The 18,534-nt window shown below is 44.5% G+C and overlaps 1 protein-coding gene across 3 annotated transcripts in view; it reads left to right on the forward strand.

Annotated features, from left to right (window-relative positions):
• Positions 1 to 18,534, forward strand: part of myo1ea (myosin IEa) — a 151,546-nt gene that overhangs the window by 67,249 nt on the left and 65,763 nt on the right. For all 3 annotated transcript variants that reach the window (XM_080214452.1, XM_080214450.1, XM_080214451.1), the window contains exons 7-9: positions 9,797 to 9,928; positions 12,154 to 12,288; positions 13,668 to 13,800. In XM_080214452.1, the coding sequence (XP_080070578.1) occupies positions 9,797 to 9,928; positions 12,154 to 12,288; positions 13,668 to 13,800 (400 nt within the window). The remainder of the gene's footprint in view (positions 1 to 9,796; positions 9,929 to 12,153; positions 12,289 to 13,667; positions 13,801 to 18,534) is intronic.

Raw genomic sequence — 18,534 nt, forward strand, 5'->3', positions numbered from 1 at the left:
AGGCTCCGCAATTGCCTCTCTTGCCTCCCAGAGAATCCTAGGGTAAATCCCATCCGGCCCAGGGGACTTATCTATTTTCAAATCCTCAAGAATATCTAGCACATCCTCCTTATCAACTGCAATACTATCCAGTTTATAACCCTGTAACCCAGTGTTCTCCACAGCTACATTTATGTCTCCCTGCATGAATACCGAAGAGAAATATTGGTTCAATGCCTCTCCAAACTCTTCCGGTTCCACACATAACTTCCCACTGCTGTCTCTAACTGGCCCTAATCTTGCCCTAACCAACCTTCTGTTCTTAACATATCTATAGAATGCCTTAGGATTCTCCTTAATCCTATCAGCCAAAGTCTTCTCATGTCCTCTTTTAGCCCTTCTTAACTCAAATCTAACCAAGTAACCTCTCCCCTAAGACCAGCAACCAAACCAAATGGCCTTTACTCTGTGACTAGCAACCTAACCAAGTGACCTTCTCCTAGGACCAGCAGCCTAAATGAGTGACCTTTCCCCTGGGGCCAACAGCTTAACCAAGTGACATAGAAACCCTACAGTGCAGAAAGAGGCCACTTGGCCCATCGAGTCTGCACCAACCACAATCCCACCCAGGCCCCACCCCATATCCCTACACATTTTACCCACTAATCCTCTAACCTTTGCATCTACGATCAATTTTAGCACGGCCAATCAATCTAACCCGCACATCTTTGGACTGTGGGAGGAAACTGGAGCACCCGGAGGAAATCCACACAGACACGAGGAGAATGTGCAAACTCCATACAGACAGTGACCCAAGCCAGGAATCGAACCCAGGACCCTGGAGCCGTTAAGCAGCAGTGCTTACCGCTGTGCTACCATGACCTTTCCCCTAGCCTAACCGATGACCTATCCCCTAGGATCGGCCACTTAAATGAGTGACGTTTTACCAATGGTTGACAGCATTTTTATTCTAAGATGGATTTGATCGTATTTCCAGGAGCTAGGCACGGGTAGAAATGTCTGTTAGTGTTGTACAATTATATCTCTGATCAGAATTCCTCCAACTAAATCCTGGAAATGCCCTCTCCCCCGCTCGGCGTGTCTTCCAGCGACAGAGGCAGCTCACCATTGGCTGCCGGCTGGATCCTCCAGCCCTGCCGATGTCTTTGGCATTTTGCATGGTTTGCCAGTCCTGCCATGTGGCGGAGCGGGGGTTGGCATTTGGCAGGACTGGAAGACCCCACTGGTGGGAAGGGCCGGGAAATCCAGCCTCTGGTTTATTTTTCTATCAGTTTGTTTTACAATTCCTGTATTTACCCTGAATATAGAAAAGCTGACATTGTCCATGTTCGCTCATCTCACGCTCTTTGTTCATTGAGGGCATCAGAAACTAACACTTTGGCCTAAAATAAACTAGGTCTCGGTTAAACACTTAAGTACCAGTCAATATAAAACAGTTGAGAAACCCTCTGCTTTTAACCATTATCATTGCATCACTATCTAGTTACATTTGTATTTGGCGGGACAATTTATCAAGTTTCTGGCAAATGTCGCCATTGTAAGGCTTAGAGAGTGAATGCCCGTGTGAACAATGTAAAACAAAGCATTCTGAAATAGGTAAAGTAAAATAGAAATTATACTTTTCTAACTTTGCCAGGGGGTGTACTTGCCTTGTTTACATTTCAGTACCAAATAATTATCTCAATCCAACATGAATGAAAGGCCATAACTGTTCGTTAAATGCTGAGTCATCTGAGCAGATCTTTCTTCTCTGGAAGAGTTTTTTTAATGTATATAGTTGTACATTCTCCCCTTCCCTGCTGAAGGCTGTATAGGTGGTGGCAGACTATACAAATACGTGGGGAAATCAGCAGCCCCTCCCCACCGCCCCCTTCTCTTCCCCAGTCCAGATGTCTGTAAGAGGAATATTGGGGCAGCACAGTGGTTAGCACTGCTGCCTCACAGTGCCAGGGACCCGGCTTCACTTCCCAGCTTGCGTCACTGTCTGTGTGGAGTTTGCACATTCTCCCCGTGTCTGCTTGGGTTTCCTCCGGGTGCTTCGGTTATCTCCCACAGTTCAAAGACATGCTGGTTAGGTGCATTGGCCATGCTAAATTCTCCCTCAGTGTACCTGAACAGGCACTGGAGTGTGGTGACTTGGGGACTTTCACTGTAATTTCATTGCAGTGTTAATGTAAGCCTACTTGTGACTAATAAATTAACTTTAACTTTTAGCAAGTTGAACCTGAGACCTTTCATGTCTTTACAACAAACCACTTAACATGAGACCAACCGGAGGAGTTGAGACTAACACTCCCTCCTATTACATACCAATTTCTGTTGTTGAGGGAACGAGTAAGATTGCCTCTTTCAACATCGTCTCCTGAACTCTGACTCCTTTAAATGTCAGAGTTTAGTTGTATTCTTTTTCTTTGATTTGGTTTGTTTATTATTGTCACGTGGTGGGATGCAGTGAAAGCTATACAGGCAAAACATACTGTTCATGGAGTACATAGGGAGAAGAGAAGGATAGGGCGCAGAATGTAGTGTTGCAAGTACAGATAGGGTGAAGGGAAAGATCAACTTAGTCGTAGAGTCATAGGTTTACAGCATGGAAACAGGCCCTTCGGGCCAACTTGTCCATGCCATCCTTTTTTTTAAACCCCTAAACTAATCCCAATTGCCGACATTTGGCCCCTATCTCTCTACACCCATTTTACTCATGTAATTGTCTAAATGCTTTTCAAAAGACAAAATTGTACCCACCTCTACTACTAGCTCTGGCAGCTCGTTCCAGACACTCACCACCCTCTGTGTGAAACAATTGCCCCTCTGGACACTTTTCAATCTCTCCCCTCTCACCTTAAACCTGTGCCCTCGAGTTTTAGACCCTCCTACCTTTGGGAAAATTTTTCTCTCACACAGCTTGGCAGAGGAGTCCGAGCATGCATTAATATACTTAACATCAAGTATTAAGCAAGCACTTAATGTAAGAGACTTCAAAAGAGCCTCATTAGAAAGTTTAGAAGAGTTAGAATTCAGTTTTGAAAGTGCAAAACGGGAATAAAAGATGAAATTAGAGGGGCCAGTTTGCAAGAAGTTGCCTCGCTCCAGCGCCATTCTTTTTGCTTCTGAATTGGCTCTCACTTGGCTTTTGAATGAACGAGCAAAGTGTAATAGCTTTCTTTCTCTCTTTTCACCTCGCGCTTCTTCCGTGCAATGCAGTCTGAGGCAAGTCTGACAATCCCGAGTCAACTCGTTGGGTTTTCGCAACAGTCGGCAGCATTCATTATCATTTCTGTGGCACCAGCCCACAAAGTACCCGTCCCATTGAATTCAGGTTTCGCCACTCGCCGAGATGGTTATGAAGCTGAGTTAACAACCCAGAACATTGATCGGAGAATCCACTTCCACGCTTCGTGGCAGACTCTTCTGTGGCCTCGGGGCAACAAAGGGTTGGGCGACAAACATTGCCTTACCTGTATCGCCCACATCCTCAAGAATAAGTACAATTAAATTAAAGAAACAGGGCAAGCCAACGAGATCAGTGCAATCATAGAATTCCTACAGTGCAGGAAGAGACCGTTTGGTCCATTGAGCCTGCACCGACCACAATCCCACCCAGGTCCTATCCCTGTAACCCAACCTATTTACCCTGTTAATTCTCCTGACGCTACGGTGCAATTTAGCATGCTTAATCCACCTAACCCACACAGTTTTGGATTGTTTGTTTGTTTATTTATTATTAGTGTCACAAGTAGGCTCACATTAACATTGCAATGAAGTTACTCTGAAAATCCCCTAGTCGCCACACTCGGCTGCCTGTTGGGGTATGCTGAGGGAAAATTTAGCATGGCCAATCCATCTAACCAACATGTCTTTCAGACTGTGGGAGGAAACCGGAGCACCCAGAGGAAACCCACGCAGACACAGGGAGAATGTGCAAATTCCGCACAGACGGTGACCCAAGCTAGGAATTGAACTCGGGTCCTGGCACTGTGAGGTAGCAGTGCCTTTGCGCCCTGCTCTGAGTTTGAGTTGTTCAGCTGCTGGATCCATAGAGAGTGTGACGCTGGCTTTTCCGATCGAACACCACATCCGTGGCAGTGACCGTCTTGCACTTGGCATGTTCGGTGTAGATGACCACATCCCTGATCACATTCTCCAGGCAAACCGTCAGCGCCCCGTGAGTCTCCTCACAGATCAAACCCCCAGGATCTGTTTGATTCTGCCACGGTGAGAGGACTGGCTGATTGTGGGTTTGATGATGTCCTGGATATTATCAGAAAGCACGGTTTGGTGCAGCTCCACCTTTTCCCAGTCCTTTGCTTCCTTCCCCTCTGCCAGACCCGAAGATTATTCACACGATAAATCTGCAGGGTTAGTATTTGGGTTTCAGCAACAAGGTGAGAGGCAATGCCAGAAATGAAATGGAGTAGGAGCTGTCTGGGACTAAATGGTCTCCATCTTATATTTTTCTAATGTGCTGGTTCTCCAAAACCACTTTCGAATAAAGTGTTTGTTATTACAACAAATACAGAAAGTACAGAAACAACAGTATGTTTCGAGAAAGGAAATAAACTTCAAATGCAAGTGAGATTTTTAGCAGTTTCTCTGTGCATTTGTCGCTGTCATGCAGTCAAAGGTCAAGCATGTACTGAGCAATTCCTCATAGAATCCCTAAAGTGCAGAAGGAGGCCATTCAGCCCATCAGGTCTGCACCAACCACTATCCCACCCAGGCCCTATCCTCATAACCCCATATATTTACCCTAGCTCGTCCCCATAACACTAAGGGGCAATTTTAGCACGGCCAATCAACCTAACCCGCACATCTTTAGAGTGTGGGAGGAAAATGGAGCACCCGGAAGAAACCCACGCAGATACAGGGGGAATGTGCAAACCCCACACAGACAGTGACCCAAGCCGAACTGAACCCGGGTCTCTGCTGTTGTGAGGCAGCAGTGCTAACCGCTGTGCCACCTGTGACGGTGTATCTCTTCTGTAAGTCAATCACCTACACAAAGAATTGAGAAATGGCAGGTCTGGCCGGTGGAGTTGGAAACCTCTCCCAGCTTCCTGAAGATCAGAAACTAAAGTTGGAAAATCAAAAATGGTCAGTTTCAGCGTGTGGGAGCCAGATGAATCCTCTGTCAGGAATTCTATAATTTTATGACACAATGTTATGTCTTTAATTGTTGGAAGCCTAAATAAAAGAAAGGAATATCACAACAGAATGTACGAGAAAGAAACGGGAAAAGGAGGAATAAAACTTTCTAAAAAAGTAACAGGAATGGTTAAAAAGGTTGGCAAATCTGTGCGATTAATTGGAGAGCTCGCAAAATTAAACACAAAAGTAACCAACTGGATATGTGTTCTCTATAGACAGGGTGAAAGTAATCTTGTTTGCAGGAGGATTGGCTGTAATAAAACATCTTTTGCAGTTTATGTTCTTGTTTGGATCGGATGTACTTGGTGCTGAGATTGTGCTAAATTGAGCCATTTTCTACATTGAGGTTGCTGGGTTTGCTCTTATGAAAGTTATGTAATAAATTTAGTTTATTTTATTTATTTATGAATTTATTTTATGTAAGTCCTTTGCAAGTTGTGAGAAAGTTTGCAAAAAGGGACAAGATATTCATTGTTCACTTGATGCAGAACAAGCTTCATTTAAAGGTAAAAAAAGTTTATTTGTTAGTCACAAGTGGTCTTACATCAACAGTGCCGTGTGTGAAAATCCCCTAATCACCACACTCCGGCGTCTGTTCGGGTACACTGAGGGAGAATTTAGCATGGCCAACGCACCTAACCAGCACATCTTTTAACTGTGGGAGGAAATTGGAGTACCCGGAGGAAACCCACACAGACACAGGGAGAACGCGCAGACTCCGCACAGACAGTGACCCAAGCCGTGAATTGAACCCAGGCCCCTGCAGCTGTGAGGCAGCAGTGCCAACCACTGTGCCACCCCAACAATTTCCAACATCCTCCACATTCTATATTTCAGAACTCACTGAGACGGGTGTGAGAAGACACTAAGGCAAGTAGGTAGTAGATGCTTCTCGAGATGATAGAGGGGATGGACGCTTTTGCATTTGTCCTAAAAGCCAACCTCGGGGCAGTGTTAGTGCAGGAGATTATTTATGTTCTTAGTCTGAGCTGATCCTAATGGGACAGAACATGCCACACAATGTTTTTTGAACTAATGTGACTTTGCTTAAATGCTAGTTTGAGTTCACTCAGAAGATTACAGTTCAGAACCGCACCGTCAAGCCCATTCTTTATTCTTGAAAACCAAATCACGAATTCCCTCCTCCTCATCTTTCTCATTCCAATCCCTTTGTGAATCTATTAATAGCTCCGTACGACTCCAACTTTCCTAGAAATCGGCTCTCTGTTAAAGCTAGCAACTAGTTCAACTTTCTGATTTCTCTGGCAAACTGTTTTAACACTTGGTCCAATGCCCAAAGAAAAAGTAAAAATGTTCTTGCTTCTAATCTAGCCCAAGAGAGTTGCACTGTGAATGTCTGGGCTCACTGTCCAAAACAAATGGCCTGCCTTCCTCAACCACCTTTCCACGGTTGTAAAAATCAGTAACGTCAGCTGTCTTCTGTCTACTGAGAAGGTGCTTGTACATACACCTGTCAAACATGCTACACCTGTTTTCAGTGGGTGCTGGGTGACAGGAACTCTGTGCCGACCTGTCTCAGTCCAAGACTTCTGTTTGGCTCCAAGGTTATCCATTATCACCAGGACGGGCCTAATCATTTCAAATGTGGCTGAGGGAAGGAAATAAACTTTTTATTAGCAGCCTTGGGGCAAATTGCCAGGAGGGAAAGGAAAACATTATTAAAACTAAAAATGGATGATGAAGGTAAAAAGTCTGCTCCAGGCTGACATTGCCAAATGCAGAAGCAAGAGTTTTAACACTTTGAGCTTCTCCAGATTTTTCTTTCTTGTCAAACACACTTTTTCACCAAGCCAAATTTTGTGCACAATCCTGTCATTTAGGATGGCGTTCCCTGGTTAATGGGTGAATTATTTGGGGAATGTTAAACTGGGGACATAAATGGACCAAGGGCTTACTTACCCTTTCTCTGCTTCTGGTTGGCTGACTGCGAATGTACTTCATTGGGACCTGATCCAGACCTTGATACTTGAGTGAGGGAGTAGTAACTGATGCCCTACAAGAAAGTCTAGGCCTGCCCCAGGTTCCCTCAACCCAACACAGCCCTCCTTACCACTTACTGTGAGCTAAGCTGTCGAGCTGTGATAGTGGAGTCGGACACTTTGGGAACTTTCAAGTGGTTATTGGATAGGCACATGGAGCACACCAGAATGATAGGGAGTGGGATAGTTAGTTTTGGACAAAGCTTGGCACGACATTGAGGGTGAAAGGGCCTATACTGTGCTCTACTGTTCTATGTAATCCTTGGAGGCAGCCTCCAAGCCATACAGTTTTAATGGTCAGGCCAGCTAGGTTTGATGAGAAAGTTGGGAAGTGATATAACCGGGCCAGGTTATTAAAATTAGCCCTACTCCTGATGCCAAATGATGCTGAGACTCGCTTCACCGCATTCCCACCCAGCAGGAAAAATCGACCCCATTGTCCCTGGATCACACCAGATTTCCACCGCTTACCCAGGCAACTTCAGAAGCTGATTAACATCAGCAATTGTACACACTTCCCTAGCAGGCCAGGTGCTAAAAACAGACTGATTCACATTATGTCATTTATAGCAGGAAGCAATAAGTTGTTGAAGCAAGTCAAAAGTGACAGCTTTGAACCAGTTCATGAATGGATTCAGCTGACAAACCTATCGGTCAAGTCCCTGTGAATAGTTGCAGTTGCAGATTTACACATGCTTCCTGGAGTAACTGCTGGATCCTTACCAGCTACAATCCCCTCAGAATTCCATCCACGTCTTTCCCAGGGAGCTATTGTCTCAATGCCTTATCACGGCTCAGTTGAAGTTACAAGTTTGACTCGTATATCAGGAAGGTGAATCTGGTGGGTGTGTCGCAGGGGTCCGATTAGCAACTGTTTGTAATTATCCCCAGTAACGCTGACTTTTCCAAATCCCTCTACCCCATCACCCAAATACCCCCGACAATAATCGGCACGTGCAGCGTGGTGATGTACATTGTTTATAATGTGCACGATATCGGAATAGAATGCAATGTGTTTATGCAACTCAATCCATTGGGCAGCCATCAACTTACTGACCGCTTCCCTGGTATGAAATAGCCAAGACTGAGTTTTCCTCCTACCTGCGGCATAACCAAATTAATCTAATGTTTTTCACTGGCTAAAAATCTACCCTTGGTTTTACAATCCTTCCACTGAGTGGCTTCCGCCCCCAAACATTGCAGTGGCCAAAGGGGGATTAAACAGAGGATTTAAGATGTTGTTTCTGTTTGGGGGACGTGGAGGGATTGGTCAGCAAGCTTATGAAAAAGAGCATTGAAACTGAAAGATTAAAATCCATCAGCAAATTAATTTGAAAGAAGGGATTTGCAAAGAAGAGTAAATGTGATGTGAGAAAGCAAACCTATTTCACACAGTGAGTGGTTGGGGCCTGGAAGTGTGGTGGAGGCAGGTTCAATCGGGGCATTCAAGAGGGTTACTTGAACAGAAACAAAGCGAGGGATATGGGGGAAAAGGGAGGAGAATGGCACTCATTCATGATGCTTGTTTGGAGACATGATGGGCCAAATGGCCTCCTTCTGCCTTGTAACAATTTTATGAATGTGCAGAAGATGCCCAAGGTGTGATGGGCCGAATGGCCTCTTTCTGCCCCGTAACAAATCTGTGAATATGCAGATGCTGCCTGAGACATAATAGGCTGAATGGCCTCCTTCTGCCCTGTAACAGTTCTGTGATTCTGTGAGCGTGCAGAAGCCGCCCGAGAGCTCAAGCAGATATGTTCACATTTTAATTAAAATGAACTAACTTAGTTGTACAGGGTTAGCATTACAGCTCATTGGAGCCACTTTAATACTGTAATCCCCGTGCTGCTTTTCAGTCTTGCTGGGTGTTACCTAAAGCCTTATAAAACTAAAACATTCCAGGAAGATGACTGGTTTTGCAGGCCTGATGGTGAATTAAAGGGCTGATCCTACAATCAGGCAGATTACACGATCAGCTTCTCTCCGCAGGAAGCCTCACGCGAAGGAAACTCTGGGCAAAGAATCACCGACGTGCAGAGCTTGATTTTCCATATCCTTAAATGAATAGATTGGGAAAAGCAGGAACCACAAGCCAGGATTTCCCAGAATGTGGGGGCTCCCTGTGATTGCCTAACAGAGAAACTGACCAATAAATCTACAACTCCCCGCATCTCCTTTCTGTTCCTTTGTAAATGGTTAACCTGTAGTAACGCTGAAACATCTGACTGCTCTGCAAACTATAAATTCTGAAGTTGGAGCAATTTTAGTTCAAGCGTAAACACTAATTTTTAAAAAGACAAGTTTTGAGGCGTACCAGGAAAATTACTGATGATTAAGTTTAGTGATGTACATTTATTTGCTCCCTGCTCAGAATTAGGCATTATTCCATACCCTATAGCTAAGGAGGGAACTTATTTAGCCATTTAAATTTGACTTTCTAAATTAAGCAGGTCCAATAAAAGGTTAAATATATGTGTGATGGTTGTTGGTAAAACACAGCAGTGTGGTAACTGTATAGTGATATAAAAGTGCATGGAGTTCTACAGCTCTGATGCACCAGTTAAATTCTTCGCTGTGTAATTCATAGCTGCTGTTTGTTCTATTTGTGCAGTATTCTCTGTTATTAACAATATGACTGATCTCTGCAGGGGAAATACTTTGAAATCCAGTTTAGCCCAGGTGGGGAGCCAGATGGTGGAAAAATCTCCAACTTCCTACTGGAGAAATCCCGAGTTGTAACACGGAATCCTGGAGAACGAAGCTTCCACATTTTTTACCAGGTTAGTGGCAAAGCTTTTCTCCCTTTTCCCGAGAGCGAGAATGTTTGACTCAAATTGTGGGTGATCTAGGGAGACATTGGGCTGACTTCTCTGACGTGTCTGCAATGTGAATGGTGGAAAGTCCACATATCCAGCCATTCTTCACTCTCAATATATGCTTAAGGACACTTTGTGACATTGTACCTTAAAAAAAACCCACAACCAGTAAATGACGTGCTCCAAATTCACTCATAGGCAAAGGCTATCATACAAATGAGCTGAAACATTAAAAATATATATATATAAACATTTGACCTACTTTAGTTGCTAACTAAGTATTATTACAGTATTCTGAACAGGCTGGGCTTCCTGCAAATGGAATTTAGTTTATTGATTTGATTTATTATTGTCACATGTATTGGGATGCAGTGAAAAGTATTGTTTCTTGCGCGCTGTACGGACAAAGCATACCATTCATAGGGGAGAAGAAAAAGGTGCGGAATATAGTGTTACAGTCACAGCTGTGGCGTACATGGAAACCGTACAGTTAAGACGAAGATGAGGAGAATTTCTTTCTCTGTGTGTCTTGATTCTCTGGGTGACTCTTTCCCAGAGATCACTGGAGTTGGGTTGAATGAATATTTTGAAGGTGGTGATAGATTTTTGACTAACAAAGGTGTCAAAGCTTATTGGGGATAGGTAGAATGTGGAGTTGAAGCCACAATCAGATCAACTGTGGTCTTATTGAATGGTGGAGAAAGCTTGAGGAGATGAATAGCTTACTCCTGCTCCTACACCTATCCAAAGTCAGGTTGCCAACACCCGCTTAGGGAATGGTAGCTGGAGAAGGTGTAAGAGTAGAAAAACAGAACATTTTAAAAAGATGCGGAAATTCTAAGTGTTGATGTAAGTACAGCAAGCAGTTCGCAATGCAAGTGACACTTTGGCCTTTATTGCAAAGGCATTGAAGTACGAAAATAAAGTTTTAAAGTTTATTTATTAGTCACAAGTAAAGCTTACATTAACACTGCAATGAAGTTATCATGAAAATCCCCTAGTCGCCACATTCCAGCGCCTGTTCAGGTCAATGCACCCTACCCAGCACCTCTTTCAGACTGTGGGAGGAAACCCACACAGACACAGGGAGAATGTGCAAAGTCCACACAGACCCAAGCCAGGATTTGAACCCAGGTCCCTGACGCTGTGAGGCAGCAGTGCTAACCTCCGTGCCACCCCCAGTAAATATTACTACAATTGTGAGACTACACCTGGTTTCTGTGCAGTTTTGCGCTCCTTATTCAAGGAAGGTATACTTGCATTGGAGGCAGTACAGCAAAGTGAGAGGTTGAGTAACTTGGACTTAGAGTCTCTGGAGTTTAGAAGTATGAGAGGTTATCTCATTATTGAAAGTAAGAAGATTCTGAAGGGATTTGACAGGGTTTTACATGTCTGGGGAATCTGGAACACAGGGTCACAATCTCTGGATAATGGGGCAATCATTTGGGACTGAGATAAGGAGAAATTTCTTCACCTGAATCTTTGGCATTCTTTACCCCAGAGATATTGTGGATGTTAAAGGCTGAGAGAGGCAGATTTTTGATCTTTCAGGGAATCAAGAGAATTGGGGAGAGGACGGGAAAGTGAGGTCGAAGATCAGAAATGTTGATGCTGCAAAATGTTCAGAAGATCAGAAAATGTTGATGCTGTACTTACATCAACATTTAGAAGTTCCGCATCTTTTTAAAATGTTCTGTTTTTCTACTCTTACACCTTCTCCAGCTACCATTCCCTAAGCGGGTGTTGGCAACCTGACTTTGGATAGGTGTAGGAGCAGGAGTAAGCTATTCATCTCCTCAAGCTTTCTCCACCATTCAATAAGACCACGGTTGATCTGATTGTGGCTTCAACTCCACATTCCGCCTATCCCCATAAACTTTGACCCCTTTGTTAGTTGAGGTTGAGGTCGAAGATCAGAGATTGCATTGAGTGGTGGAACAGGCCTGGGGGACGGTAGTCCTGCTCCTATTTTTTAGGTTCATATTCATTTATACATGGAGGATTGGACACTAAAGAAGAAGATCATCTTTGTATGGGTTTGCACTGTTATTAACAGAATTTGCTTTGCTAGTATTCCAGTTGCAGCCTAGTTGTGTCATTATGGAACTGCAGTTGAGGCACATGTTGACTTTTGTCGAAAATAGGCCTACTCAGCTCACTTAGCCTCATTAGCTTTGTTTTTCTTCCAGCTTATTGAAGGAGCATCCACAGACCAAAAATCCAACCTGGGAATCACCAACCTGGACTACTATTTTTACCTCAATCAATCCGGTTCCTACAAAGTGGATGACATTAATGACCGGAAGGATTTTCAAGAAACTTTGGTGAGGTTTTATTTTGACTTCACGTTGCCAGCCATCTCACCTTGTATTGACTTAAAACATCCCTGTGGTTAGATCTATGTTGCCCATTAGTTGAATGGATAAATGCCCCACGTGGTGTGGCACTGTGCCCTGCAAACTGACATCAGAGTTGATGCTATATAATATGTCCCCCATTGTTTAAAAGTTTAAAAATTTACACGCTTATTTATTAGCGTCAGCAGTAGGCTTACATTAACATAGCAATGAAGTTATTGTGAAAATCCCCTCGTTGCCACACACCGGTGCCAGTTCTGAGGGAGAATTTAGCACGGCCAGTGCACCTAACCAGCATGTCTTTCGGACTGTGGGAGGAGACCAGAGCACCCAGAGGAAACCCACGCAGACACAGGGAGAATGTGCACTCTCCACACATACAGTGACACTAGCCAGGAATCGAACCTGGGTCCCTGGTGCTGTGAGACAGCTGTGCTAACCACAGTGCCACCAGGCACCCCCCCCATGTTTTTCTACCCGTTTTAAAATTGAAGGTTCAGTCAAACAAAGTCCTTTCCAGAAAACCAAAATCAACTGGCCAATTTCTTGATTCTTCTACAAGATCCTGGGATATTTATCTCTGTCAGTCACTTTCAGAAAGGAATGGAATATTCAAGAGTTCTTCACTTGTAGGCTTTCTTGTAAATACTCGTAAAGCCCAAAGACGTGCTGGTTAGGTTCATTAGCCATGTTAAATTTTCCCTCTGTGTGCCCGAACAGGCGCTGGAGTGTGGCGACTTAGGGATTTTCACAGTAACTTCATTGCAGTGTTAATGTAAGTCTACTTGTGACTAATAAATGAAAACTTCTTAAAAACTTTTTGCTTAGGGAAGGTAATGGCCTTGTGGTATTATCACTAGACTATTAATCCAGAAACCCAGCTAATGTTCTGGGGACCTGGGTTCAAATCCCACCGCAGCGGATGGTGGAATTTGAATTCAATAAAAAAAAATCTCGAATTAAGAATCTACCGATGGCCATGAAATCATTGTCGATTGTCGGAAAAACCCATCTGGCTCACTAATATCCTTTAGGGAAGGAAATCTGCCGTCCTTACCCAGTCTGGCCTACATGTGACTCCAGAAGCCACAGCAATGTGGATGAATCTCAGCTGCCCTTGGGCAACTAGGGATGGGCAATAAACTCTGGCCAACCAGCGATGCCCATGCCCCATGAATAAAAAAAATTCAACAGACCATAAATTGTAAACCAGCAGGGAGCCAAAAGATTCTCCACATCACTCACCTCCTTGGATATTTGGAAGCTTTACCAGCAACTTACAGAGCCAATCAGTCTGTTTTGCATGTGTGGATGTTGCATGATTTTCACTGATGTTTTGTTTGCAGCACGCTATGAATGTGATTGGAATCTTTGCTGATGAACAGGCTATGGTTCTACAGATTGTGGCTGGCGTGCTTCACATGGGGAACCTCAGTTTTAAAGAGGTTGGCAACTATGCTGCTGTAGAAAGTGAAGAATGTGAGTACTTTGTTTTGGAATTGTACTGGAGTAGGAGATGCAATGGTAAATCTGTGCAAGACCACAGCTGGGGAAGCACGTGGAGTTTTGGACTCTGTCCTATAGGAAGACTAACCCGCCTACTGTTTTATTCACAAGCCTCTCAGAGGAAACCATTGTAGTAACTGAGCTGGTAAAGGATATTCCTGTTTGCAAACAGGAAAACGCTAGGGATAAATCAGGAAAAGATCAAATGATGCAAACATTGGCTAGATCCATTGTGGCTGCCACTAACTCTTTATAATCCTTTTAATGGTGTGATTGGAGTACAAATTGGAGATAGCAATGTGCCTCCAACAGTCATGAACAGTCTTGTAGAAGGTTTAAAGTTTATTTGAGTCACAAGTGGGCTTACATTAACACTGCAGTGAACCCCCTAGTTGCCACCTCCTGTTCAGGTACACTGAGGGAGAATTTTCATTGGCCAAAGCACCTAATCAGCACATCTTTCGGACTGTGGGAGGAAACCGGAGCACCCAGAGGAAACCCACGCAGACTCGAGGAGAATGTGCAAACTCCACACAGACAGTGACCCAAGCCGGGAATCGAACCTGGGTCCCTAGAGCTGCGAGGCTGCAGTGCTAACCACTGTGCCACCACGCTGCTCGCAGGGGCTCCTTATAAAACAGATGTAATGGAAAGGAACAAATGAAGTTATCGTTGACCCGGATCTGTCCGATTTGAAGAACGTTGTACAGCAGAATGATTGTGAAATTGGTTTTAAAGAGCCCAGATGAGTAGAGGGAGTGCAACTTCACCAGGTGCTGCCTCATGTAGAGAAAGAGCTGGAAATATTGGTTCAAAGGAAAGGGGGGATTTGATGGCGTTTATAAGGAAATAAAAATTGGATGGGTTCAGAGAGATGAAGCAAACTGTTTCTGATGATAGATTCAGAAATAAGGGACATTTATTGTGAGTGGAGGAGAGGAAAGGTTTCTAGAAAACGGTTATGAGGAATGTATCATCAAGCTAGCAATTGAACCTGAAACCATGGTAACATTTAAGAATCGTTTTGGTAATTCATGGGGGGGCAGAAATTTAGGTTCTTCCCATTGGTGGGCTTATGGGAGTGGGGAGGGGGGTGGTTGTTGGCTATAAAGTCTTCAGCTGACCTTTCCACTGGGCCCTCTCCCTGCTTGACCTCACTGCCCTGCCCACTCCTGCTCCAATCCAGGCTCACGATGGCCAATTAATGGGGGCGTTTCTCAGCCAACTACAATATCTAGACTTGCAGGAGTAGATCAGGGGAAGGGGGCTGGGGGAAAGGCTAAAATGTGACTCTGTTCGACCTCAAGCAGTTTGCGGATGGTGGGAAGGGAGATTCCACCAATCAGAAAATCCTGGCCATGGATACGGCCTGGGATTGTGGGGAGGATAACTATCAACATGGAACTGCTTGGGCCAAACAACCCACTTCTATGTTGTAAGTTCTATGTAAACATTAGCAAAATCATCACTGACGTTGAGATTTAACCACATTGCTTCTACATTCCTGGAACCATTCATGCATAACTTCTCCTGCACTGGTCCGTCCCGTGGTTGTGGTATTCAGATTCTGGGATGCGCCTGTGACACATCACTTCGTGTGGCTTTAACCATCTTGCCACTCCCCTAGCAACCTTCCAACATTCTTGCCAAATATAGAGGTAGATTCTGACTGCGTGATGGTGTAAACAGATGAGAGCAAGCCTGCTGCCTGTTTTATATCTCTTCCGGCTTTCATTTCCACCTTCATCTCCACCAGGAGAGAGGAAGCAGTTGCCAATTCGCTAACGCCCATTTTACACTTGCACAATGTCAAGGTCACTTCAATTGTACATCAGCGAGTAATTCCTCAATCAGGAGGTGGTGGGCCTAAGTTGGGTTTGTCTATTCCTGAAGTCCCGGGGAGGTCTAGTGGCATTATCACCAGACCATTAATCCAGACACTCAGCTAATGTTCTGCGGACCCGGGTTCGAATCCCGCCACGGCTCCAAAGTGCAATTTGAATTCAATAAAAAAAATCTGGAATTAAGAATCTGCTGATGACCATGAAACCATTGTCGATTGTCAGAAAAACCCATCTGGTTCAGTAATGTCCTTTTGGGGAAAGAAATCTGCCACCCTTACCTGGTCTGGCCTACGTGTGACTCCAGAGCCACAGCAGTGTGGTTGACTGCCCTCGAGCAACTAGGGATGGACGATAAATGCGGGCCAGCCAGTGGCACCCACGTCCCACAAATGTGTTACTCATTGAAGGCAGCGATTTGAAATTGTTCTGCCCTCTGAAGTTTAGTATCCATTGTTAAAACAGTGAGGTAAAATCTCCTCTGGACAGAACGATAATCAGATGGGTTCTCCGATAGGTGATTGACATCTCTTGGTTACTGTCCCAGGTTAGAATTATAGTGCAAGGTTCGAATTTACTCCAGTGCGTCTAATTAACCTGGAGTCCCCTTTGAAGGTTTGGAAAGGCTGGTCTTTCATTCCACTTTGGTTTACTGCACTATACTCTACTAGCAATAAACAGACCCCTTGAAACAATAAACAAACTTCCGACGGGTACTGTCGGTTAGTGCATTGAACATTCCTTCTCTCCTCAGGAAGGGTTTGATTTCCTGTTCCTTCTCCCATGCGCAGTTTCCCCTTGTTTGGACACATATTCTGTTCCATTTTGCAGCATTCCCTAATTAATGATGGAGCATTTTGTCTTCCCCACCACCCCACGGGATGTTAGCACCTGCCTGTAGCAGCCTGCATCCTGCTCTGAAACATCTGCACAACCAGCGCTGCCAAAACCCACCAGCTTCACTCTAATTAAAAGCAGCGCTCCTTCAACTGGCTGCAAACACCCTGTGACTGGCCTGTGACCAATATTCACCATCTACTTAAAAGAAAATGCGTCCCTAAATTCCCAGCAGTGTGTGAATTCCCAGAGCTCCCGACAGATTCCCATAAAACAGGAAGACTCTGGTTGGTCTCTAAGTGTTCATTGTGGGAGGATTAAAGTTGGTTTTTGAATGCTGTCCAAAGATACAAGGAGGATATGGTATTGTTCAATGATGCTGTATTAGATTCAAAGCAGTTTGGGATGTGCTAACGTCAGGCACTACGTAAACGCAGGCTCTTTCTATCATTGGAGGCACTTACACCATTTCGAATTTCCCGGCACACCGTACATTCAATCTAATACAACTGCATTTAATTCTTCAGTGGCTTCACTCCAAATCCAAATTGGGCTATAATTCATTTAATGAGCAACATGTGAATTGTCCCTTTAAAGAGTGCAAGTGGTGAGGCCCAGAGCTGTGAGCATGGTTCTCCAGCAGTCTGTGAATTCTAATCACTCCTCGGTAATTAAATTCATCTGCGGCTGAGAGTCAGGAGCTTTGAAAGATTGAGATTGCCAATCCAATCCTTAAAGGCAAGAATTGCCAGAATCCAAGTACCCCGGGATTGCCAAATAACAATAAGTGCCAAAAATTGTACCTTTGGCAGACTGAGGCTGATGAGATTGTGAGTGTTGAGCTTTTGTGTACGAGAGGACGTGATTTTCCCCAATTATCTCCTTGCTTAGCTGGTTGACACAAGCTCAGGGAGGCACCAATAGACCCTCCTGGTACCACACCCAAGCTGCATTCTTCAAGTGTGAGCCCATCTAGTTAATGTAAGCCATGCCCAACACCCACGCGTAGCTGTTAGTCTAGACAGGAACCATTGATTGGCTCAGCTCAGAGCAATGGGACACTAAGGCCCCATCTCCACCATAGCAAGGTTCTCAAGGTTCAGTCAGATCGAGTGTGAGCTTCCACACAGACCATTCCGTATGTGCACTCGACAAATCATGGAGCTGTTTTATGTTACACTTCACAAAGTCTTTCCTTGTTGATATTCTTTATAAATCACTGCTTAGGCCCCAGTTGGATTACTGTGTCCAATCCTGCGCACTTGTAGGACAGATGTCAAGGTCTTGGAGAGTGTGTGGAGGAGATTTACTGGAATGGTGCCAGGGATGATGGTCTTCACTTATACAGAGAGACTGATGAAGCCGGGCTTGCTCTCCTTAGAGCAGAGAGCGTTGGGGGAAATTTGATGCAGATGGACAGAACTTTTGAGGGGCTTTCATGGAATCATTAAGGAGGAACTGTTTCCATTGGCAAGATGGTCAATAACTAGAGGGCATGGATTTAAGGTAATTGGCAAAAGAGCTAGGTGACATGAGAAGAAGTTTGTAGCGCAGTGAGTCATAATCTGGAATTCACTGCCTCAAATTATGGTGGAAGCAGATTCAATAGTAATTTTCAAAGGTGAATTGAATATACAATTGAGAAAGTGCAAGGTTATGGGGAAAGAGCAGGCAAGTGGGACTAATTTAATAATTCTTTCATAGGGCTAGGACAGGAACAATGGGCTGAATGGCCACCTTCTGCACTATATGGTTCTATGAATCCAATAGAATCCCCATAATGCAGAAGGAGGCCATTCGGTCCATCGAGCCTGCACTGACTTTCCAAAAGAACATCTTACCCAAGTTGATTTAGTATGGCCAATCCACCTAACCTGCACATCTTTGGACTGTGGGAGGAAACTGGGACACTCGGAGGAAATCCATGCAGACATGGAGGAAATCCATGCAGACATGGAGGAAGAATGTGCAGACAGTCATTCAAGGCCAGAATCGAACCTGGGTCCTTGGGGCTGTGAGGCAGCAGTGA

This window comes from Carcharhinus amblyrhynchos, chromosome 28 (genome assembly GCF_965287045.1).
Source record: "Carcharhinus amblyrhynchos chromosome 28, sCarAmb.v2.hapA, whole genome shotgun sequence".
Classification (NCBI taxonomy): domain Eukaryota; kingdom Metazoa; phylum Chordata; class Chondrichthyes; order Carcharhiniformes; family Carcharhinidae; genus Carcharhinus; species Carcharhinus amblyrhynchos.